This window comes from Balaenoptera ricei, chromosome 13, assembly GCF_028023285.1.
Source record: "Balaenoptera ricei isolate mBalRic1 chromosome 13, mBalRic1.hap2, whole genome shotgun sequence".
In the NCBI taxonomy this organism is placed as follows: Eukaryota; Metazoa; Chordata; class Mammalia; order Artiodactyla; family Balaenopteridae; genus Balaenoptera; species Balaenoptera ricei.
Window position 1 is genome coordinate 39,894,801 of NC_082651.1, and position 25,731 is coordinate 39,920,531.

At 49.8% G+C, this 25,731-nt stretch overlaps 1 protein-coding gene across 4 annotated transcripts in view; it reads left to right on the forward strand.

Annotated features, from left to right (window-relative positions):
- SFXN5 (sideroflexin 5) overlaps positions 1-25,731 on the forward strand; it is a 115,244-nt gene that overhangs the window by 45,729 nt on the left and 43,784 nt on the right. For all 4 annotated transcript variants that reach the window (XM_059942962.1, XM_059942964.1, XM_059942963.1 and 1 more), the window contains exons 7-9: positions 12,037-12,090; positions 13,099-13,155; positions 14,499-14,564. In XM_059942962.1, the coding sequence (XP_059798945.1) occupies positions 12,037-12,090; positions 13,099-13,155; positions 14,499-14,564 (177 nt within the window). The remainder of the gene's footprint in view (positions 1-12,036; positions 12,091-13,098; positions 13,156-14,498; positions 14,565-25,731) is intronic.

Sequence of the window (25,731 nt, forward strand, 5' to 3'; positions counted from 1 at the left end):
TTGATATTTGACAAATCAGTGGAGAAGAAGGATGGACCATCTAACAAATGGTGCTACCTATGTGAAAAAGAAATAAAGTTAGATTTCACCTCATACACAAAACAGATTAAATATGAAAAGAAAATATTTGCAGCATTGTTTATAATAGGAAAAAAAAAGGAAACCACTGAAATGTCCTTCAAGAGAATGGATAAATATTCATGATTTAGTCATGCAATGGAATACTTAACACAGGAAAGAAAATAATGAACAGGGCTACATTTATCAATATTGATAAATCTCAAAAACAATGATGAATGAAAAAACAGTAGCAGAGTAATAATACTGTCTGATGTCATTTATATAATGTTTTAATACGCAAAGCAATATTATATATATATTTATGGGTATATTTTTCAAGGATCCATAAAAACATTCATGGAAACACTTAGCAGCAGATTCATGATACTACTTACCTCTGGAGAGAGAGAGAAGGCAATGGAATCTAGCAGAACAGGAGGTGCTTCATTTGTATCTGTTATGTTTCATCTTTTAAAAAGATAAAATTTTCACAAAAATTTGATAAAATGATAAGATTTGGCAGTATGTGGATATTCATTGTAGTATCCTCTAGACTTCTCTGTATGCTTGCAATGTTTCATTTTATACATATATTTTAAATATATATCAACATGTATAGGGAATATCATTCTCATCACTATCCTTTTGTAGTTTCCCTGAAACTTCTACATTGTTCTGAAATATTCTGAGAAAGTATTATGTTTCCCCCACTGTAATTGTGTGTGTTTAATTTCCTTGCATTTCTTATAGTTTTTGCTGTATATATTTCAGTGCAGTGGGGTTTGGTGTGTTCATGACATTTTTATCTTCTTGATGTTATAATCTCCACCTTCCCACCTCTCTCTCTTTCTTTCACGCACACACACACACACACACACGAAATATCCCTGTTTCATTGAATTCTATTTGTCTATTGTTGTCTTGAATTCTATTTCATCTCATATTAATATTTCTATTCCCATTTTGTTTATTTGCCTTGTAAATTATTGCCTACACATTTATATCAGAGTGATATTTAACTTCTGTGTATATGTCACTCGTAGACAAAATTGAGCTGAATTCTACTTTTCTTTACCCAGTTTGAGAAACTCTGTCTTTAACTTTAATAATTAATGGAACGCATTCATATTTATTCTGCCACTGGTTATTGTGAGCACTTATCCCAGCCATCAAGTAGTTTGTTTGTTGGTTTTCTTATCAAGTTTGTTATTGTTTCCATTTATTTTCCTGATTTGTACTAGAGTGGTAATTTTCATTGGTCCTTTTGATTTCTTAAATAGTTTGGAAGGGGAGCATACTAATCCTCTCTAATTACCATTCTCCTATAATATTTTATGGAGAGATTTCGCTGTATCTACCTTATCAATATCAATAATTGAATAGTAAATAGGACCTCCCCAACCCTACCCATAAAGGAAGAGACTTTTAGCATACCGTTTTACCTTACTCTCTACTCTACCATTTCACCCATACACACCTGTCAAGATTTTGGAAATAATCTGGAATCTCACCAGTTTTTTGAATCCTTGCTTAACACCTATATTAAACTTCACAATTTTTTAGGCTTTTCGTGTGTGTGTGTGTGTGAGTGTTCTCTATGTTTTGCTAGAGTACTTCTTTGAATAATATTGAGTGTGTGGGCAATACTTTCTGAGTCCTTGCATATCTGAAATGACGTTTTTTCCCTCTTATACATGAACAATAGTTGGCCTGATTCTCTTTTTCTTTATGGGTAAACCTCCCCCATTCCCTTTGGGATCTTTTGGTATTTTTTTCTCTTTATCTTTGGAGTGCAGAAATATCTTTAGGATTAAAAAAAACCTTCTCCATGTATTTTATAAAATTATACAAGTAATACATGAATATGTTCTTTGGAATTCAAAAATATCACCAAGAATTTTTTTAAAGAATATTTTTAAAGTTATACAAGTAATACATGAATATGTTCTCTCAGCTCAGAATTCAAACAATGCAAAAAAAAAAAAAAAAGTAAGTTCCTCCGACGACCCTCAACTCCAAATCTATTCCCAGAAGTAACCTCTGTGAGAAGTCTGGTGTGAACTTTCAGGCTTTTTTCTAGGCATTTGCAAAGATATGAATCATCACTAAAAATTTGTTTTTAGATAGATATATTTTATAAGTAAAAATACACTTATTTATCTGCAAATAGCTTAATTACACTTAGCAGTTTGCCTACATAAGGATCCCCTCCCTCCCTTCCTTCCTTCCTTCCTTCCTCCCTCCCTCCCTCCCTTCCTTCCTTCCTTCCCTCCTTTCTTAGTTTTTCCTGCTGAGTAGCATTCTCTCCCATAGTGATGGATTTAGATTGTTTCTGATTATTTGCTATTAGAAATAACAGTGCTGTGAGAAATCCTTATAAAGTTCTTTTTGCACAAGTATGATGATTTCTTAAGGGCCCATTCCAGAAACTGAGTTTGCTGTGTAAAAGGCAATGCACATTTCCCTGAACACCAAAAAGATCTCACTTCTTTTCATATATTTATTGGCTATTTACATTTCCTCTTCCGTGAATTAGCTGTTAACATTCTTTGTCCATTCTTCCATTTGCTGTATTTTCCTAATTGATTTGTAAGCATTCCTTATATATTTTGGATATTAATCCTTTGAATTATATATATTGCAGATCTCTCTCCCAGCTGTTCTTCCTTTACTCTCTGGTGTCTTTGTTGTAGAAAAGTTTTAAATATTAATTTTTAAAATATAATGATCTTTCCTTGGATTGAGTTTTGAGTCTTGTCCCCACTTCTCACCTCCATCTCCTTTATTAAAATAACTAGATTTGTGAGATTTGTGTCTGGGAATCAGTTCTTAGATGTATCTATCAATTCTTCTGTTTTCATTTTCTAATTTATTCATTTTTGCTCTTGTTTTTATAATATCCACTTTTCCTCTTTGATTTGTTTGTGGCTGGTTTTTTAATCTTTTGCCTTGAATTTATTCTTATTTATTCTCATTCTTTCCTTCTAATGAAGCTGTTTAGGGCTCTGAATTTGCTTCTGAGTATATCGAATACTTGGCTATGTTTAATACGTTTTCATATATAGTGATCTATGTTTTTATTTTCTAAATAAGTTTGAAATTATAGCTTTGAATCCTCTTTAGTCTGTTAGATAGTCAGAAGAATGCATTTTAAATTCCAAATGACTGGGTTTTAAAAGGATATATTCTTTTTTTATTATTTTCTAGTTTCTCTCATTTTCAGAGAGAGTGACCGCTACAATTTTGCCATTTGAGATTTATTATGGTTTTCTTTGTAGCATAGTATATGATTATATCAGTTAGGAGTAGGACCACTTGTATATAACAAAAAGTTCAAAATAACAGTAACTTGAACAAAATAATTTATTTCTCTCTCATACCAAAGAATTTTGGAGGTAGGCAGATCCCCACAGTCATCAGGAATCCAGGCTTCCATTTTTCTACACCATTCTCAGTGCTGCCTTCTAGTGTCAGTCACCTCACAGCCCAGAATGACTGCTGAAGTTCCAGTCATCACAGCCACATCCCAGGGAGGAGAAAGAAGGGAGAAGTAAAAGGATGTACCTCCTAGCTGAGTCATTTCCCTTTAAGTAGTCTTCTTCAAAGCATCACAGAACAGTTCTGTTTATATTGCATGTAGAACTTAGCTGGATATATAGTCAATCCCTAATTATAGGGATTCTGTTAGTGAGAAAGAAGTGAAGAATAGCTATAGGTAGGCAAACAAGAATCTGCCATAGTAATTTTAATAAATATTCCATCAATGCTTAAAAATAAAAAGATATATCTTTTGGCAGTATCATCTCTCCCAAGCCAGAGAAGTTGAGTTTGGGGCTTATTCCTCATAAGAGGCCAACTGGACCCTTTCAAAATTAATGGCTGCCATCAACTGGGATAAACTAGCTAACCCAAGGGATGCCAGCACTGTGTCTAGTTCACAGGTGTTATTGAGGACACCCCATATTTTTCCACTCTCTCCTCTTCGTAAGACAAATCAATCACTTCAGGGTCACTATGGCCTTCTAGGCATCATGGGAACTTGGGTGCTGATCCACTCCCGTGTTGTTCAGGGGTTTACTGCTGAAGTAGATGCTGTGAATGTCCTATCAGGACCAGTCCTCTCCCAGCCTGGAGCAAACATCCCTCAGTGGATAAATGTGTAGAATGTGAGAATAGGAATCCCGGGAATCTGAGATCCTGTATGAACACTTGACTGAGGTGAATGGGCAGCATGACCTGGGATGGCCTCAGTGGCAGCCAGAGCCAAAATGACAGGCTCACCTAGCCTCACTTCCTAGCCCCGAATAGTTGTATTCCAGGATTCAGAACAGCTGGGCCAGAGGCCAGGTCCCAAGAGGAGCCACTGGTCGTGGAGAACCTGTAGCCTTCCATCCAGGCACTTTGACGTGGATAAGCAATGTGAGGACTCGTTGGTCCCACTCCCTCCCGGGGCCACTGCCTCGCCCAGTAAGGAGGGAGCACTGTGGCTGTCCCGGCACTTCCACCCGAGGCCTGGCTCCCACCAGCCACATCAGCTCCCCTAAGACCCTGCTGTCACCGGGTAGCGCTGAACATCTCAGCAAACGCCTGGTCTGAAGGCGAGTGAAGGTTCCAGTCCATGCCTTAGGGAAGCCCCTGCTGCGATAGAATGGGTAAGAAATATACACATGCAGAAACCACTAAAATGCTTACCAAAATAGAAATGGGGTGCCAGCGAATGTGCTAGAACTGGGTCCCTGAGTGATAAAGGGAAGGAGTGAGTAAGGCTGGCAGGTGCCTCGACTAAGATGCTTCTGGAAGCAACATCTAAACTGCCTCCTTCCCCGGGTGAGCATCCCTGACTTGACCCCCCACGCTGTTGTCACCTTGCCTGAGAGTAACCCCGCCCCTACCCTGCTCACTCCCAGAGCTCAGGAGAAACGAGCTGGTTTTTTCCCAGAAGCTGGTGCCAGTTTAGTCAGCAGATTTCACAGATCTACTGGCACCCATGTAGTGTCTTATTTTAAGCTTAACATTTGAAGATGGAAACTTTTCCCCCTTTGATGTGTGGCAAAGAGATCCCAATTTATACATAAGCATGGCGGCTAAAGCCAGTGCACCACCAAGGCTGTTCCCGAGGCTGGTGCAGTTCATGGCTCCCCTTTTTCAGGTACCTTCCCAGAAGGTGACTTGTGACCAACCGTGGTCACTTCTTATAATTGGCATCTCAGTTCCCATGTTTCCACTGAGAGGTGTGCAGCCCTGTCCTCTCCGGGCATGTGTGGCTGGGGAGAGGCGGGGCCAGGGTCCTGGCCCCCATCCCGTCCTCTCTGCATTTCCCCAGCTGCCAGCCTTTACCCTCGGCTCCCATAATGTCTCAGGGCAGGGAGCTGGGTTTCTCTTGTGGGCCTGAGGTTCTCCCAGGTGACATCGTGCCTCCCCTCTCAGGCCTGAGCTCCCTGACGCTGCTGTCTTCCTCTCCCCTCCCCCTGTCATTCTGGAAGTCTCAGAACTCAAGGCCAGAACCCCCCTATCCAGCTGGGAGACTGAGGAGGGCAGGCTGGGAGCATCCTGTCAGTGAGTCCAGAGGCCTCGGGTTATGTCCAAACCAGGTTTCTGTCTTGGGACATTTGGAGCTTGGACTCTACTCTGAACCCTCTCATTTTAACACTGCAGATGATCGTGTGGACTTAGAAACCCCATTTCTCCAAAAGTGCTGGTGTAAGTCAAGTCATCTCTGCGGGGAGGAAGGGTGGACCATGGAGGGTTCACTTATGTGAGGATTTGGCTGAGTCCCAGGGCCTTTCTGACACCTTCCAACCCTCCTCGTCCCAGACTCGGATACCAGTCATTTTGGCTTAATTTATACCATCCAAGAGTTGTTGCTCATTAAGCTGGAATTGCCAGTCAGGGACAAACATTCATTTGACAAAAGATATTTTCTTTAACTGGTTGGGATCCTTTAAATAGCAGCACCCCTAATGCACCGAAGTGTTACTTTTCAGATCATTAGCTATATAAATCAGAAGGTGGAGACAAAGTAGAAGGAAAAAACAGGCAAGTTGTTGAGTTCTGGGACCCATGGAAGGTCCTTTGCAAAGTAAGAGGAACATTTTAGAATTGAGTGAGTCAGTGTGGAGGAAAAGGGTATGATGCCAAAGGACTGTTGCTTTGCCAGCGAGGACTCCCAGGTATTTGAGAAGTGAATGTCATCTGGTCTCACCCCTCTGAAGCTTCTGGAAGCTCTCAAGGAAGATAGAATTTAAACAGATATTTACTACTGAGATGAATACTGCAAAGAAGGCAGGCAGGGTGCTGAGAGAGCATATAATCTAACATCATGTTGAGGGCCAGGGCAGGCTTCCTGGAGGAAGTGACAACTAAGCTGAAAGCTGGAGGATGAGGAGGGATTAGCCAAATGGAGATGGGGTGGAGGGTGGCAGGACCAGTTATTTCTGCCATTATTTTGCCAAGCAAGGCAATTCTGTGCCCTGTGGTCTTCCTCTGACTTAAGTTTCACCACCCAGTTGTTTTGGCACACACCCTGTTTCCCCTCTGGATTTTTAAAATACTTTTAAAAAGTCTTCTTTTCTTATCTCTAAGTCACTTTCTTATGGGGTAGGGGGTTGCTCAGTTCTGAGTCCCAATATCACAGTGCACAGAATTGTGACCAGAGGCCTTGCTTCCTTGTCCTTGTCTTCAACTGTTCGTGTCCCAGTTCTGGCCAAGTAGATTGAGATATTTGGTGGTGCCTCTCTCTCACACTGAGACCTCATCTCTCTGCAGAGGTTAAAACACTCTGACAAAGGAGGCCTGAAGTGAAGATGTGAGTTTTCTTGTGAGCCAGTTGCCATATGGGTGCAGTTGGCCCCATTCCTGATTCTGTCCTGAGACGAGGCTCAAACACAAACTTCCCTTCTTCCTGGACTAGCCAGGGAGGCCGCAGAGTTGGGCCAATGGTCACCAGGTGGAGTGGGTAGATAAGCTAGGCTGCTCAGGAACCAGTATCACTAGGGAAGATATAATTCAAGGTGCATTAGTAATGGTAAAAAATTTTTCTCAGGGAGGATAGCATATTCACTCTTCATATGTAGTAATCCCTGTATCAATCAGCTCTTGCTACTATAGTGCTGTGTAACAAACATCCACAAAATTTCAGTGGCAGCCATAAGCATTCGTTCTTAGGGATCTGCAGTTACCCAGGGTTTGGCTGATCTAGACTGGGCTTGACCGAGGCAGTTTTGCTTCTCACTGCAGGTCTGGGGTCAAATGGGAGTCAGCTCACCCAGGCTGGACTCTGCTCCTCACATCTTATCCTCGGATGAGGACGCTAGTCAGGACATATCTTCTCTTGGCAATGTGAGGAGCACAGAGGGCCAGCAGAAACATATGAGGCCTCTGAGGCCTGGGCTTAGAACTGGCACACTGCCACTTGCTCCCACATGCCATTGGCCAAAACAAGTCATATGGCCAAGCAACACCAAGAGCATGGAAACAAATTCCTCCCCTGGCATGGGTATGGATGCAGGGAGGAGTGAAGAATTGGGACCAAAACTCAATCTGCCCCCCTCTCCAAAGGCCAATAGCCTCATGCAATCAGACTTTAATAAAAGGACGAAGAAAGAGATGGGTGACGGTGGTCATTGTCACAATCCATCATGGATCTTTTCTCTAGCCGAGAATGAATTAATGTTCTTAATAATGAATTAGCAATGTTCTTCCAGTGTGTGGTGTGGGCCCAGCTTTGTGCTGAGTGCTTTGGGGGACATCAGAGAGAAAAGCCCTAATTCTACCATCAGGAACTCACTATCCTTTATGGGATAAGCCTTGTGTTCAAAGACAAGACTGGGGCTAAATGATGCTCAATTGTGAATGTAGACTGTGGAGTTCAGAGAAATGAGAGACCAGCAAAGACTAGAAAAGAATAAGATAGAAGGAAAGGAACGATACTAACATTTAACAACACCTAGTGAGCACGTGCTGCGTGCCAGACACTGTGCCAAGTTCTTTCCACGCCTTACTTCCTCTCTTGATCATCCAGAGAGGTACCAGGATTGTCCCCATTTAACAGATGAAGAAACAGAGGCACAAAGAACTCAAGTAACTTGTGTGTGGTCACACAGCCGGTAAGTACTAGAACCAGGATTTGAGTCCAGCTCCTCCCACCACCAGAGCCTGAGCGTTGATCATCAGGGCCCATGACCGGCCACCCAAGGGGAAGGGGAACCAAAGGCAGACAGATGTGCGGAGAGGACAGCTGCCAGGGGTGGGAGCTGTGGAGGGGACCCCAGTCGTGTTATGAACTATAAATGGGAGCAAAGATAGGATGTGCGATTTGGCCGAGGTCCTGCAGCAAGATAGGGTGCAGGCTGGGCTGGGAATTCTGGCTGTTGGCTCTCCTTCTACGTTCCCTGGTCCCAGCCGCTTTCTGGGCTCTCTCCACCCGCCACGCGGCCACGCCTGAAGCGTCTCCTTGGAAGAGGTGCAATCCACTGGCATTGAAGCCGGCGGACTGGCTCCCTCTCTCTATTCATCTCTTTCCTCCTTTCCCCTGCCATGTTCTGGAAAGGGCAGCGTGAGGGAATGTGGGCAGGTTGCAGCAGAGATATACATCTGAGAACTGAAGGAACATTTATTTTTAATTTAGACTTAAAAAGAAAAAAGGAAATTATAAAATATCTGCTCTTGCTCCTGGGATTGTGCAGATGGTGCTGCGTGTTGCCTAATAGGGAATGGGGCTGGCACCTGCGTGCTCGTGGCCCCACCAGCCTGACTGTAGGACCTGGAAGGCAGGATCCCTGTTCCTCTTGCCTCAGCCTCAGATGGCTCCCTGGGACCCCATTTGGCCAATGTAGCATGGTGGTCCGCTGCCTTCTCACCTTACCCTCCCCGGACTCCCGTCTGCTGATTTCCTTAATAACCTCCTTCAATGAAGCCAGTCTCTCAGCTGTTCCTGCTCCCACGAGCACACACGTGCACACCTCAGCTCCATCCTATCGCCTCCTTTGGCAGATAGCCAGACCTCTCCCTTCCTGAACTCCTGCTTGGATGTTAAAATTTATCAATTTTACACACACCCAGACACCTGTTTAAAGCATCTTGTCATTTTCATGCCCAGGAGTTATAAAGGGCATTCTCATACATGTTCCTGTTTGGTCCTTGTGTTTATTGTGGTTAGATGCTATATAGTCATCTCTTCTGGTAATCTCCACTGGGAGCGGTATGGGACTCAGTGCATAGAAGATGCTCGAAAATGGGCATAGAATGTGACTCTTCTTTTGTATTCAGGCAGGTGATCTGGAGAAGGAGCCCCTAAAATCAGAGAGTTGGGGCCCCCAAGCCAGGAATCAGGAGACCTGACTCTTTCTCTAGCTTGCTTTAAAGCCTTGGGCAGATCACTGAATTTCTCTAGTCTCTGTTGCCCCATTTGCAAAGTATAGAAAGTAATCTCTATTTTGTCTGAGCCCCAGAGTTTTTTTTTTTTTTTTTTTTTAGGGCATTATCATTTCTTTTTTTTTTTTTTTAACATCTTTATTGGAGTACAATTGCTTTACAATGGTGTGTTAGTTTCTGCTTTATAACAAAGTGAATCAGCCCCAGAGTTATAATAAGGATCATGGCAAATGACATAAGGAGAAGTGCTTAGCAAAATCAATCAATCAATTCATCTCTTTAAGAAAGCATGCGGGGTCAGAGGTCCCCAGCATGGACATCAGGCCCGTGTTTGGGCAGAAGTTAGGGACAGGAGGCTGGTCAGGTTGGCCAACAAGGTGAAAAACTCACTGGTTACACTTTGTGTGTGTGTGTGTATTGCATAGCCTGGGTATTAGTTTGGTTTAGTTTAGGGCTACGGTTTGTTCTGAAAAAAACTTGATATCACATAAAAAAATGCATGCCACAAGAAAAAACAAGTAAGATGACCTGGCCTGGGCATCTTGACAGTCAGTGCAAAGAGGGACACAGTTGAGTGCCCAGTGTTTGCAAGACAGATGCAAACCAGATGTTCAGAAGTATAAATTTCTGATCCTGAGACCAGAAAAATTTCCTCCACGTGGATTCATGATGGGGTCCAACGTAATGAGCAGTGAGTGTCCTGGACAACAGCTGTCTGGTAAATATGAGTCCCATGGGCCACATCTTATGACGGTCCTGGTGACCCAAGCACTGTTCAGGGGGCGCAAAGGGGATTGAGGGGGAGAATACAATGTAGTTCATAATATACCAGTGTTATATAAACCAGCGGATTAGGGGGAATGATGTGCTGAGTTCCCAACAGTGGAAAACAGCTTTTATTTCCTCAGGCTTTGTGAGGCAGTCAGACATGCACATGTGTATACATACATCCACATGCATGCAAATGCACACACACAAATTCAAACACACACTTGCGGGCTCATGCTGTCTGTTCCCAGCTTTAGGCCTCTCTAGGCTCAGCTTACTCTCTATGGTCTGGCTCATGACTGGGGCGCTAGGATGAGGCCCTGGGTCCCCTGGGGTTACTTCTTGGCAGGACTGGTGGGAAAATTCCCTTTACAGACGATGGGACCATCTGTATTGACTTCACACCTACTACCTGGAACCTGAGAATAGAATTTAAACAGAGACAGGACCTCCAAGGTCAACCTCTTCGCTCTATAGGGGAGAAAGCTAGAACCCCAAAGGGGCATGTCTTCTGCTGGAGATCACACAGGGATGGAGCCTAGGCTAAGACCCAAGGTCTCCTGATTCTCACTCCAGCACTCTAAGCTGTCATTGCAAAGAAAAATCAAGTTGGGATCTTGTTTTGGGGAGAAGAATATCATAAGGTAATTCTTCATTGGACTATGGAATGGATTTACATTATGTAATTTTATTCAAACTGATACGGGCCAATAAATATAACTGTGTGTGTGTGTGTTCGCTGTTTTAAAACATTTTAATGTTTAAAACATGATTTACTAATGCTGCTAAGGATGTCTAGAATTTGATTTACTGCATAGAATTGAATGTTTACACATTCCTTACAGAAATTCTTGCCAAAGAGCCATTTTATCTACAAGAATAATAAATAAGTCAATATGTGGATGGCTGTGCACATTTTTTCCATATACAGCAGCACTTGGTAGATGTTATTTTGCACACAAGCACTCAAAAGGTAAATTTGAGAGACACACATGGATCCCCAAAGTCTAAGATTTGGTCAGTGTCAAGATCAGGCAATTAATCTTGACTTAAACCAAAAAAACAAAGTCACTGAGTCTAGGTCTTAGGTGATATTTGGGCTTTGGGACTAATGGATCCACACTTATGTAACCAGACTTGGTCATATGTGTGTATTTGTTCATTCATTCGCACATTCAACAAATACTTATTAGACATCTATGTTTCATTCAACAGCTTAAACATAGTGTAGGTGTTGCTTCATGGGGGCCCAGAGATAATATATAAATTTCCCTACTTGTCTTTGTAAAGCACTTAAGGCCTTTGAAATGATTCTTATTGAATCCTCACAAAAATCCTATTGGATGGCTAGGGTGTGAAGGAGCCGGGTTAGCTGGGTGGAAGTAAAGGCATTCCTTTTGTTTGCTGGTTTGTTTTTATTGTTCCCCTGCCCACCAATTACGAAAATATGCATGTCCACTGTTAAAAAGAACACAGAAATATTCAGAAGAATGTGAGAAAGTACCATGTTACCCGACCTCCAGGGACATCTACCTGCTGTGCTACAGATTTTTTTCATGCCTGGAGATATGTATATGTATGTGTGTTTGTGTATGTGGATATATCTGGTGAGATTTTTTTTTTCTTTATAAAAATGGGATTATGTTGTCATATAATTCTGCAACCAAGTTTTTTCATCATACATCATCTCACTGTGGGCAGTAGTTTGAATATACTTATCATACACATCAGTTTGTACAGATCCAGCTCACTTTTGTTCGTGGCTGTGTCATTTTTCTTTGCAAAAGCGTAGGGCGTTTCTTTTGCCTTCTTCAGCCTTTTCTCTCTCTCTCATAGGTGGTTGGTCTTCTCTTGCCCAATCAGACATTGGCGTCCACTGTCTTCTGGCAGGTAACAGTTTCCCTGCAAGCAGAGGGCTCCTGAAGGGGGCACCCAACAAGTGCTGGTTGGAACACCCTGCCCCAGTGTCTTCTCTCCATCCAGGCCCCTCGGGGAAAGTCACCCCACTTCCTACTCCTCCCTAACCCAGAAGCCACTGGGAGAAACCCCAGGACTTTGGGCCTGCAGCCCAAGTCTTGGGCCATTACAGGTGCTCTGACTTTTGCACAGAGGTGATGAGGGCTGGCGGGTGCCCTCACCTGGATGCTTGTCCCATGGCCAGTGACCTTGAGCCCTACAGCCTCATTTTGACATCAGACTTACCCAGATCTGTGGGGAAGGTAATCCACCCCCAACTCCAAGGTAGTGAGGTGGGTGAAAAAGCATCACGGACCCTGGTCTCTGCCCTTGGAGACAGTCTGGGGCATGGCTCTCTGAAAACAGTAGAAGCTCGGTATGTATCTGTGTAGAGAGAGAGGGGCAGGAAGAAAAACCTGTCTGTCTTCAGGAGAAAATGTCAGAGTCTTCCTGAAAAAAAAAGCTCCTAATAGTGTCTGTGTCTGGGCTCTGCGGGTGGTGTAGGGCACTGGGCTGGGGTATTCTGAAAGAGGCTCAGAGCTGTCGGGCATTCCAGGGGCTTAATGACTGGCTTCTGTCCAGTCATTAATATAAAAAGGGTGATGTGGCAAAGGCAGTGGGGCCCATTTGGGGCAGTGAACACCAGAATTTTGGGAGAGGTGGCCATCTCTGGACTGAGATGGATAGCTGGCCTGGGTGGGACCAGTGTCTTGGTTTGCCAGGAACTGAGGGGTTTCCCAGGACCGGGGCCTTTCAGTGCTAAAACTGCACCGTCCTGGCGAACCAGGATGGCTGCTCACGCTAACTCAGGGGATGGATGGAACTACTGTGAACTACACACCCGTGTCTTTCTGGAGGGGTGTGGCCTCCCAGGTCCAGGCCTGCTTCCAGGGAGGTGACCACACCTTTCCTGACTTCTCCTCTCCCCCCATTGCCTTTCAGTGGCTGAACCAGAGCCACAACGCTTGTGTCAACTATGCAAACCGGAACGCTACGAAGGTGAGCATTGCAGACCAACACCCAGTGTCAGGCTTCAGGCTGGGGTGACCCTCTCCCTCACTACAGTGTGGCATGCCACCATCAGGGCTTCTCCTCTGGGTTTTACTGCCAGGCCTTCAGGAGGGGCCCCGCTGGGGAGGGGCTGCTCACGTGAAGCGATGGAGGCCCAGGACGTGGGAGTGTGGCGTGCGCGGCCGAAGGGATGAGCTCCGCTGGCTTCAGAATTCTCCTTGGGCAGCGCTTATACCCAGATCTTGGATCAGGACAGCATCAGCCACGTGGGGACTGACTTCCTCTAAACTTCCTCCAAGCTTGCCTGGAAGCTGCCTCAGTGCCCCAGGACTGGCGGCTGCAAAGCTAAAGGGCTGCTCTTGAGGGTGAGGGGTCTGAGAGGACTGGCACGTCCTCCCCAGAGCCCCCTGCACTCCTGGGACGAGCTCACAGTGGAGGTCCAGCCACCGTTCTCTTCTCTAGGAAGCGGCTGGGCCCCTGCTTCGCTGGCAAGGCTGCCTTTCCCCTTGGTCCATTCTCCCACATTTCCGTCCAAAGGCAGCAGAACAGAGGAATCTAGCTCCCCTTGGGGGGCTGTCAGTTTGGGGAGGAGAGGGTCTGGACATTTATAACTTTGGTGGGGAGTGATAGGGGAGTTATGAGCTGTCCTGGATGGTAGGAACTTCAGGGCCTGATACTCTGAGGACCTTCGCCCTCCTCCCATCTAAACCTTCGACCCATGCCTTGCTCATGCTTCACACACACACATCTCTGCTTAGATGGCTCCCATTCACCTTAAACCAAATACCTCCAGAATCGCTGTCGTAGTTCCTCAGATCTTCCTTAATTTTCCGTGTTGCAACCTGGGATCCATTTTCCCGTAGAAATATTTAGCAACTGTCTCCTACTGGCCTGGAAGCCCTGCATGGGAGAACCAGCCAGGCTGTGGCCACCTTGACACTGCCATGTCCCCCGAGAAAATGCTCTGGGTGCCAAACAGCCCACTTGCAACATTTAGCCTTCCTAAACTGGGTCTGCTCGCCCCAGCCTTAAACGGCCCACTTTGGCCCTTGCTATTTTCTACCCGCAGCCAGCAGTGTCTGCCAAGGGCCTTTCTAGAGCAGGGCAGAAGGCCCTTCGGCGTCTCCCCGGACATAGCTGCCCTGTGTTTCCATGTGCGGAGCTGCGTTCAGGGAGGCCTGGATCCCTTTGGCTTCCAGAGGCCTTCCTCCTTCCCTGCCCCTTCAGGCTGGGGGGCAGGACTTCCTCTTGCTGGTTGGGGCCGTTTGCAAGGGTGGAGGGTGGGAGCTTGGGACACCCAGTGGGCCTGAAATTCTGTCTCTGTCTTCCAGCCTTCACCTGCATCCAAGTTCATCCAGGGCTACCTGGGAGCTGTCATCAGTGCCGTCTCCATCGCTGTGAGTAACCCCACACTCCCCGCCCCCTGGGCGTCCTCTCCATCCTGCTGCTCTGTGACTGCCCCACCCAGCATCTCGGGCCAGACCTTATCTGAGGGTCAGGGCCGGGCAAGGGGCATGGGAGACAGGGTTTCTGGGTGGGGGCCATCAGGGCCGTCTTCCTAGGCAGAGAAGAGTAGACCCTGGTGACGCTTTCATAGAGGGAGAGCACAGGCCAGTGCTCCAGGTTTGGGAGAGCAGGCGGGGAGGTGAGGCAGTGCCCGTGGGCCACGCGAAGGGCTGCACACTCCAGCCGGGGGCAGGATGTCTGCCCTAGAGGGGCCCGTGTTTACCCAGCACCCTCCTCAGAGGAGCTGGTCTTCATGCAGCCAATGCAGGAGTGGAGGGGCTCTTGATCCATCCCCAAGGTTGGCCCAAATGTCAGCTCCCCTTTGCCCTTTGCCTGAGTTCCCTGGGTCCCCTCTTGGTGGCCTCAGTCATGTGGTCACATGTCTAAGCCTTCCCGGAGTCCTGTGAATTCCTCAAGACAGGAGCAATAGGCTCATTTTGAATCCCACAGGGTTTTGAGAATATAGCAGCTTCTAAGTAGGGGAGGTTTATAGACTGACTGTGTGAGGGTGTAAGAATGTATCCCAGGTGACACAGCAAGGGGCCTGGGCCAGAGCCAGAGGAGAAGCCCAAGCTCCCGAGACCTTGGCATGTTCATCCCACCCTGTACCTCCATCTGGTCCTCTCTCCATCCTGGCTGGGTGGTCTCCTATAGCCCGCTCCAGAGGTCAAAATTCGCCTCACAACTTCATTACACGATAAATACATGTAATTGGTGAGAAAAGTAATTAGGAAATACAAATTAAAAAACATTCACATATAATAAAAAATTCACATCTAATAATCTTTTTGTAAAACCCACTTTCTCATCTTTCCCATGTCATTAAATAAACGTTGTAGTTGTTCACGCCTGTGTACTAACACATTGTACCTACTGTGTACCATCATTTATTTCACTGCTCTCCTAAGACAGGGATTTGGGGCTGTTCTGAGATGGCCTCGTTTACTCTGCTCCCATGTGGACCAGGTTCACTTCCAAACAGCTGTTAGGTGGGGGGGGTCCCCACTTCATGCCCAAGATCACTCTCCTTCCCTGAATCCTTATGTCTTACCCCAAGCATGAAGCCAGAATTGCCAAATCTATTTAGGTCGCTCATCAAGAGACTGCTAACCCCACCCTGGTGGTCCTGCAACCCAGCATGAGACTTCATTTGAGGGTCATACAAACTGGGGATCTCTGATTCTGGGGGGTTGCTGGCCAGCATCAGGGGCTCTTGTGAGAGATGAGAAAGGCTCTGTCGCCTCCTTACTGCTCCTTATGACAAGAGGAGCCCATCACTTTGCCTAGTTTAGCAGCTTGAAAATCCCATGTTCCTTCTTGGAGATTTAAGGGACGGTGTGGAGGAGCTGGGAGGAGGAAGGCCCACGGGGAGAATCCCGAGCGGCCTTGGTTCGGACGCGCTTGAGTGGAGGGGAGGACCGTCCTGCTGGGACATCCTCCTCCTGCAGGCCTGGGGCTGCGGGGACACGGCTTCCTCCCAGGGCTCCGGGCTCTCTGCGTCCGCAGTCCTCACTGTCCCACCCTTGCGGTCCTCAGTCATTCCATCCCAACTGCTTCATAAGACCAGAACCAGCCCAGCTTGTGGGTTGGGGGTTCTGTTGCCCAGGCTGCAGAGTTACTGGGGGCTGGGGGCCCTCCAGGGCTCTCAGAGCCACGGTCATACCCGCAGGGACGGGGACTCACGCTGGGCTGTCATGGCCCCCAGGGCGTGTGCCTTGCTGGGGACACCCTCCTTCCCCCTCCCCACCTAGCTGCAGAGCCCTTCCAGGAGGTGTTTCCCCAGCCATGCCAGCCCCAAGTCTTAGAAGCTTCTGTCCTTCTCATGCACTCACTCAGTTACGCCCCATGTCCTGTCCACTCATTGTTCTACTGGATTTCCAGTTAACCAGGGACGGGCCCTGTGTCTTCTCCCCCACGGAGGAGGGTGCGGAGCAGTGCTCCATAAATACTTGTTAATTAGGTTGCTGATCGATTGCTGGCCTCAGGAGGCCCCTCTGCGCTCCATCCGCCCGGGGCTGCGTCCCTCTGCCTGACGTCTGCGCACAGTGAGGGTCTAACTCCGGCAGATGGAGTGGAGTTTCTGACTTGGAAAATTTGCAGCTTGCTTGCTTTTCTTTTGTGTGTGTAAATCACAAAACCTCCAAAGAAAGAGGCTTTATTTTATTTTCCTTTCCCTTGTTCTCTGGAAGCCCAGGCCCCGCGGCCTCATTAACTGATCTCTGCTTCAGTTAGTGACAAATCCCCCCCCCCCCCAGGGTGAGCCTGTTAGGAGGAGATGACCTGCAAACAAGTGTCACGGCCCCAGTGGTTGGCCCAGTTCTGGTATTAATTAAAATGAGTCCCTACAAGCAGGTGGCGTGGATGGGGGCTGACAGGCCAAGGGCAGATCCCAGGGATTGAGGACCCGCTGGAGTAGAGGCCAGGCCCTGGGAGTCCAGCCTCCTCTCCGGACCCGGGAGAGCCCTTTCCCCTCTCAGAAGAGCCCCTGACCTTGGGCGGCACCCCCAAGAATCAGAGATCCCTGTGTGCACCCCTAACTGCAGTCTCATGCTGGTGGCAGGACCACCGGCAGGGGGTTAGCAGCCTTTTGGTGAACCCTCTAAATAGATCTGGCAATGTCTGGTTTCTTGCTCGGGAATAAAAAAGAAATTTCGTCTTAAGTTATTTTTGAAATCTAGCAGTTTGCTGTCTTTTAACAAAGGAAGTTCTGTCAGCGCTTGCTGTGCTTTAGTTCGGACTTTTGTGTTGAGCACGTCTGTGGTCAACCCCGCTGAGCCCTGACTACCAGGGGGAGACCCGTTCTCTCCCTTCGGGGGTGCAAGTGTGCCGGGCACTTTGCAGGTGCTGGGGGGTCGCACAGACCGGTGTGTCCTTCAAGATGCCGAGAGGGGAAGCTGAGGAAACTCTGTGTGTCACCAGAATTATGATGAGGTGACTTGGGTGAGGTGGGACCCAGGGGAGCGCCCCCTAGTTCACACAGGGCTGACTCTTAGAAGACAGACTGGAGAGAAGCGAAGGCAGGGTCCGGTGCTCCAGAAAGAGGGTAGAGCACACAAAGAGGCACGCAGGAGAAGGAGAGCATGACAGACTCCGGAAGCTGTCAGAAAGTGAGTGTGGCTGCCGTACCAGGAGGGATGGCGTCGGGGGGACGCGGAAGCGGGAGGGGGCGAGGTAGTGGGGGCTGGTCGTGAATCATCATGGGTGCCTTGTCAGGAGTTAGGAGAGCCATGCCAGGAACCCCTGCCTGGGCTCAGGGACCCCGGGGTGTTGCAGGGGGTGCAAGCAAAGAGGGCTGGGGGGAAAGTTGTGGGGGGGGGGTGGCCGGCCCAGCAGATGGACCACCCTTGTGGACACGGGGTCCTGGATGAGAGTGGACTTGGGGCTGGAGAGGAAGGCTCAGGGCTGAAGTCCCACATGAACGGTCAGGAGCTGGATGGTGGAGCCAGAGTATGAGAGTCGCATCCTCAGACACTTCACCTTCAGCCAGGTCCACGCTGGCCAAAGACTTTCCCTGTTGGAGAAATGCTGACCTCTATTCCTAAAGGGCCTGCACCCTGGAGGGTCCTTTCTGTATAGGATGCAGTGACCGTGTGTTACCCTAGACAGCAGGGCACAAGGAGGTATCCCAGGGGATCCCCGGGCTGAACCCCTCCCCCTCCCAGCTCCCATTGCTTGCTGGAGCTCCATGTCCCTGTGATAGTCAGGCTGGCAAATAATCATAATGGCTAACACTTGTGGAGTGCCTGCAATGTGCCAGGCACCGTTTAGATGTCCATCTCCTAAGGCACACCCTGAGCTACACCCTCAAGCACAGAGCGAGCCAGGTGCAGTCTTGCAGAAAGCCTAGGAACCAAGTACGAAGGTGGGTGGAAGTGCAACCCCTCGTTACTCTTAAAGGGCCCCTCAAAAATGTTCTTCCGGTCCCCACTGTTCTCAGGGTACCTGGGAGGGACTTGTCTACCAGGGTGCGTGGTAACAGTTCCTCCAGCTGGAAGCCAAGAACACTGCTTGGCTTTTCCCACCTTCTCACGCCACAGGGGAGCAGGAAGAAAAATGTGTCCTTTGTCAGCAGAATAGTGTCTGATTAAGCCAGCTCTGTCACTGACTTCACCTCTGTGCCTCAGCGTCCTCATTGGTGTCCTCACCTGGTGTCTTCTGTGGTCCAGGGTGTAGCTCATGGTGCCTCCGTGGTCCAGGGTGTAGCTCAGGGTGTCCTCCCTGATCCAGGGTGTAGCTCATGGTGCCTCCGTGGTCCAGGGTGTAGCTCATGGTGCCTCCGTGGTCCAGGGTGTAGCTCATGGTGCCTCTGTGGTCCAGGGTGTAGCTCAGGGTGCCTCCGTGGTCCAGGGTGTAGCTCAGGGTGTCCTCCCTGATCCAGGGTGTAGCTCATGGTGCCTCTGTGGTCCAGGGTGTAGCTCATGGTGCCTCCGTGGTCCAGGGTGTAGCTCATGGTGCCTCCGTGGTCCAGGGTGTAGCTCAGGGTGTCCTCCCTGATCCAGGGTGTAGCTCATGGTGCCTCTGTGGTCCAGGGTGTAGCTCATGGTGCCTCCGTGGTCCAGGGTGTAGCTCATGGTGCCTCCGTGGTCCAGGGTGTAGCTCATGGTGCCTCTGTGGTCCAGGGTGTAGCTCAGGGTGTCCTCCCTGATCCAGGGTGTAGCTCATGGTGCCTCCATGGTCCAGGGTGTAGCTCATGGTGCCTCTGTGGTCCAGGGTGTAACTCATGGTGCCTCCATGGTCCAGGGTGTAGCTCATGGTGCCTCTGTGGTCCAGGGTGTAGCTCAGGGTGTCCTCCCTGATCCAGGGTGTAACTCGTGGTGCCTCCATGGTCCAGGGTGTAGCTCATGGTGCCTCCGTGGTCCAGGGTGTAGCTCATGGTGCCTCCGTGGTCCAGGGTGTAGCTCAGGGTGTCCTCCCTGATCCAGGGTGTAGCTCATGGTGCCTCTGTGGTCCAGGGTGTAGCTCAGGGTGTTCTCCCTGATCCAGGGTGTAGCTCATGGTGCCTCTGTGGTCCAGGGTGTAGCTCATGGTGCCTCTATGGTCCAGGGTGTAGCTCATGGTGCCTCCGTGGTCCAGGGTATAGCTCAGGGTGTCCTCCCTGATCCAGGGTGTAGCTCATGGTGCCTCTGTGGTCCAGGGTGTAGCTCATGGTGCCTCCATGGTCCAGGGTGTAGCTCATGGTGCCTCTGTGGTCCAGGGTGTAGCTCATGGTGCCTCCAAGGTCCAGGGTGTAGCTCATGGTGCCTCCGTGGTCCAGGGTGTAGCTCAGGGTGTCCTTCCTGATCCAGGGTGTAGCTCAGGCCCAGCTATTCTTCTCTGAGCCTGATGGAGGTAGGAGGTCAACAGCCTGAGAATCCAGACCAGACTGTTGTCTCACTGCTTTCACTCTGTGGGGCTTCCAGGTTGGAGGGCCCATGGTATGGACCCTGTATCAGAATCTGAAGTGTTCCAGAAGCCTGCAGATGGTGATGCTGGCAGTGGCAAGTCTGATGCAAATATCGGCTTCACATCTATTCTGGGGAGGACAAGTTGTTGTCCCTTCCTAGATGGAAGGGGTCTGATGTAATTGGCTTTCTAGCAGGTGGCCAGCAGGTTCCTGTGGGGAATGGTTCAGGGGTCAGTGTTGGTCACTATTGCTAGCAAAGAAGCCACACAGCTGCAGCTGGAGCTGACTGGTGTGTGAACCCGTGCATAACTCTGTCCTGGCTACCTTGGCCCTTTGCTCTTGAACCAGTTGCCAAGTGACAGTCTGGTTGGGGTTGCAGGACTGTTGACCTCCATAGAGGGTCAGGGCCCACCGGTTGTTACCAAGAGTTTATTCCACAACGCATGCCCTCTGGTGGGCATTTTTGGTACCTCACAAATTCCTTGACCTGCCCCAGCCCTTGCTCCACCAGGGCCCACAAAAATCCCTGACCACATAGTTATATTATTATCCACCACCCAAGAGTAGATCCTAAATTCTGACCTCATGCCATCCCTCCTTTCAGGCATGCCCCTTCCATTGTTCTCCAGGGCCCCTTGGGCCCCCTTATGGCAGGTGCCAGTAGAGTCTGCAAAGCCAGCTGCAGACAACCTGGTATTTCATGCTTCTGAAGCCTGCCGAGTCCCCCTCCCTTCTTACCTGGCTGCGTCCTACTCTCCCTTAAGGCTCAGTTGGGCATGCCCTTTCTCAGAAGCCTTCACAGCCCTGGGGGGCTGCCCCCTCAAGGCCCCTCCTCCTGGCAGAGTGGGTGAGCCATACGCCCAGGTGACCTTAGACCTGTGCATGCAGCATCTAGCCCCAGAGAGCTGTGCTTGCTGAGGAGGACAGCAGCGGCTGCATAAGGCGTCTCCTTCATGGCTCTTTTTTTTTCTGCCTCAGAAATCAATCAATCACTTGATTTATCTAGAAACATTTATTAGGCACCTACTCATTTCACCAGGCACCAGAAATTCCTTGAGGAATAAGAGAGTATACACGGTCCTTGTGCCCAGCACTTAGAGCCTATTGGGAGAGATGGATTTTTAGTGAAGAGTCCACAGGTAAAAATACTTATGTGCAATTCTGTTTCTCGTAATATACATGTGTTACTTTGACTCCCAACATTTTAAGAAGTAAATGAATATACTTAGGGACTGTAATAGGTACATGGAAGGAAGAGTTCCAGGTTCTGTGAGAGGCTGCAAAAGGAGAGCCCCGAGTGAAGAGGAGGCCTCTTTGAGGGCTTGATGTTCAAGCTGAAAAGTGAGGAAGCCAAGGGACAGCAGGGCTTTAGAGAGAGGGAGGGAGGGAAGGAGAGAGGGAACTGGCTCGTTGGAGAGGCAGGGCGGCGGCAAGGTGGCTGGAGCCTTGCAAACACGGCCTGGAGGTCATGCAGGGCCCTGCGGGTCTTAAGTGCAGTGAAGCCACCGAAAGACTAATGCGCGTTGGTATCCAGTTTTGGAAGTCCACTCTGGCTGCTGTGGATTATACAGTGGATTAGAGGGGCCAGGGGTGCGAGTAGGGAGCCCAGTTAGGATGTGGGCAGCTGTCCAGGGAGAAGTGATGGGTGCTTAAGCTAAGTGGTAGGAGCAGAGAGAGAGAAGTAGCTGTGTTCAAGACACCCAGCAGGTAGAACAGGGAGCTCTGCCCCGTGGGCTGGATGTGGGGTGGCAGAGGCTCCTGTCCAGGTAGACTTCTGGGTTTCTGGCTTGAGGAGCTGAGCTGGGAATGGGAGAGGCAGACCGGGTGTGGGTGAGGAGGAGAAAGATGACCTTCATTTGTGGTGTGTGCAGGTGGAGTGCCTGAAGTCCATCGAGGTAGAGGCAGGCTGGGTGTGGGTGAGGAGGAGAAAGATGACCTTCATTTGTGGTGTGTGCAGGTGGAGTCCCTGAAGTCCATCGAGGTAGAGGCATACCGCAGGGGACCAGGAATGTGGGCTGGAGTGGAGGACACAGCCTGGGTGATGCAGGCATTGCCCCAGTCCCATCTGAGGTCTCCTCTCAGGCCTTGCAGAAGCTAGGCTGGTGTTGGCCTGGAAGGACCTTCATACTCAAGGAGACAGTTATCAGCCATGTAGCACATGACACTGGAGCTCTTGTGGCATGGAGCTCCCACCCCGCCCCAATTTTTGGTACTGGTCAGCACTTATCTCCACCACAGCGGATGGCCAGGGAGCCAGTCCTCCCTCCTCTTCCTCTGACCTTCTCAGCTGCCCATGGCAAATTTACCCTCCTGGGAGCCAGAGCTTGGAGAGAGGTAGCCAGAGAATGTCCACTGCTTCCTCTGGCCAAATCTGATGTCCCATGGGTCCTGGGCTCTGGCTTCTCCCAGGACCCCTTGTCTGCTGGCCACATGGGGAATTCTTATGCAAAATCTGCACCCCCGTTTGTGTTCCTCTCCACCAAAATACAGCCCCTGTTTGGTTAATTTCTATTTTGTGGCTTATCTGGATGGAGGCTGTTAAAACAGACCCCGGGGGACCCTCAGCAGTGATTGTTCCATATCTCATTATCTTTCCTGAACCCGATTGTTAGCTCAGATTTTTCTGATCGCTAGCTGCTGTTCGTGATGAGTTGTGTGCCATTAATGCCAGCTGGTTCCCTTAAACAGGACCCACCATGCCAGGGAAAGTGAGCTGGCATTCGGAGCCACCAGCCACTTGGCTTCTTAATTTTAATGGGCTTCACCAAATGTTCCAGGCCAAAGGGTCCCCAAGGAACCAGAACAGACAGGCTCCCAACCCAGTCAGCAGCCCACCCTGGTTCCTTCCGAGGCTGTGGCCATCCTAGCTGTTGGGACAGTAAGGTCTGGATTGGGGGCCTCCCCTGTATTCATGCCTTCTTGCCACCAGGCGCATACTTGATGAGTGGACGGCATGACCTCACTGGCTCCTAGCGAGCTTGCAGCCACACATGTGCCTGGGCCTTCTCCCTACCTTGCTGGTCCCAGCCCCTTCCCTGGGCTCAGGCGTGTGGGCTGTGCGCTTAGAAAAGTGTGTGTGCCTCACTAAATCTCACCCATCCATGCTGGGGAGACCCTGGTGGCTTCAGGAAAGGGGAGGCCAGAAGAGACCTGGGACCCAAGAATTGTTTTCTCTCTTCTTTCCTCCTCCCTACCCTGGGCTCCCACCTGGGGTGGGAGAGACAGGCTGGGTCATCACTCTGGGCTGTGCCAATCCTAGCCGGTGGGAAGAACAGCCAGCCAAGGAGGGGAAGGCTCGAGGGCAGTGGGCATGTCTGAGTGTTTGCTACAACCAGGGACCACTATTCCTTCCCGCCCTCCCACCACCCTCCAGCCTGGCCTGCCCTCAAGAGGCTGCTGGGGAAGGGTTCTAGCTCCCTGCTGGCTTCTCAGAGGACTCCTGCTCCCCGTTCCTCCAGCACTCCCTGCATCTTTCCAAACAAATGTGGAGGGTTTTGAACCCAGACCTTCTATTTTCTAGCTGCCGAGGGCAGAGGGGGCTCAAGACCCCTATCTTCTCTGCCTGGAGCTGCCTTGCAGTCATCTGGGTCCCAGCCCCAGGCTGGTCTTTTCAGGGAGGCTTTTGCTTTGCAAACAGCCAGTTTTAAATGGCTTGTAGTAATTTTAAAAAATGGCCTGTCAGACATTCCTCACTGAGATGGAAGACAGTCGGAAAGTAAAGAGCACAGTGGCTGAGAGCAAGGCTTTGGAATTAGCAGGCCCTGGTTTGAATCCTAGTTTCACCTGCCTCATAATAATGTCTGTCCTGGGGCAAAGTTACTTAACCTATCTGAACCTGTCTGAACTTCTCTGAATCTGTAAAAAGGGGCAACACGCCCTATCTGTAAGCCTGGTAGTGGGGATTTAATTAAGATGTTTCAGGCGCTGTGCCCAGCACTTGGCCTGGTATCTCCGCATGCCCCTTTCCTCTTCCTCAGCGCTAACGCCCGCCTGTGTGTCCTCTGGCCTCCCTCCACGATGGCACCTTGTAGGAACATATTCCCTGGTATTTTGGGGGGTTGGGGGAACCCTTTCTGAGTCACAGAAGTAGTCACTTGCTGCTGAAAGTGGGGAGACCCGGCCTTGGTGAGTTCCATCTGAGCAGCAGGGGCCCTGGAAGCAGGGCCACAGGGCCCAGGGTGGGCGGGCAGCACCCCCCAGCCTGCCCCCACCCCCTCCACTGAAGTGTGTCCAAGCTGCCGCACGTCTCTGTGCCTCCCTGCCTCCCCTTGAGCAGGCAGAGAGGATAAGAATTCGACTCTGACCACCAGCTTGAGGCTTCAAATGGAGGCCAGGCACCTGAGGGCCCAGGCCGGCTTTGCCTGGCAGCACTCTGGCTCCGCGGGGTCCTGGACCGCCCAGGGGCTGGCGGGCTGGCACTTCTTATCTTCCCAGGTCTCACAGTTACGGCCTGGGCTGGGCCATTCGTGCCGTGCCTGCCCTGATTTGACTGCTGTGGGCACCCTGCGGCCCTGGAGGCCTTCCCAAGGTTCTTCATCTTCCCCAACAACCCAGAGGGTTGAGGCCAGAGCCAGGGTGGCCTGCTGAACCACCAGGTGTGCCAGGCCGAGAGCAGGCTGTCCCCAGCCCCATCAGGTCCACAGTCCCACAGGGGAGGGCTGGCCCTGGCCGCAGTTTGGGGGAGCAAAGGCCTCTATACACCCATCTTCTGGTCTGGCCACAGACATCCTCTTTTGTCTCCCTGTGCCTGTGCGAATGCGGTTTCCCCACCGAAATGTCCTTCTCCCCAGCCTAACTCCACCTTCCTCTCCTCCAAGAAGCCCCTCTTCCAGACTTTGCTGATCTCTCCATCCATTCACTTCTTTGTCGTTTGTTGCATTTATTCCTCAGCCACTGCCTTACTGAGCATGTACCCTGTGCCATCTGCCCTAACGGCCAGGCATACAAAGATGAAGAAGGCACAGTCCCTCCCTCTCAGTCCGGCGGGGGCATTAGACCCACAAACAGGGTACTGAGTGCTGGGAAGGAGGGGCCGGTGATGCGCAAGGGAGCGACCTTCTGCCTGGGAGAGGTGACGTCATTCTTACATAGATTCATTCATCGAGGCCTCTTACATGCCTAGCTCATGCTAAGCACTGTTATCATTCTTATAACAGCCCTGGGGTGCTGTAGACGTGACTGTCCCTTTTACAGATAAGGAAACTGAGGCAGAGAAAGGTTAAGTGACTCCCAGTGTTAATGACACTGGAGGTGGCGCTCAGAGCTGGGCCTTAAAGAACAGGCATAGACTGAGCAGGGGAAGGAGGGGGTTCGGGGCATAGAGACCAGCAAGGGCAAAGGCCCTGAGGAGGGAAATGCACGTAACGTTTCAGTTGACTGGACTCACGGAGAGAGAACGTGGGTGTTGGGGGAGTGGGGAGGGGAGGTTATGGAGGCCACAACTGCTGCATGGAGGAGACTCACCGACTTGCACAGGCCGTGGGGAGGAGCCGCCATGGCGGACAGGATTGGACCTGTGTTCTAGGGAGACGAGGGTCGGCATGGGGGATGGACTGGAGTGGGAGTGCCCAAGGCAAAGGCAAGGGGGGCCCAGGTGTCCTGTGCTGGGTGAGGGGAGCTGGAGTCTGAGTGAAGACGGACAGGGAGCCCAGGATGTCCGATGCACTCCCGTCCTG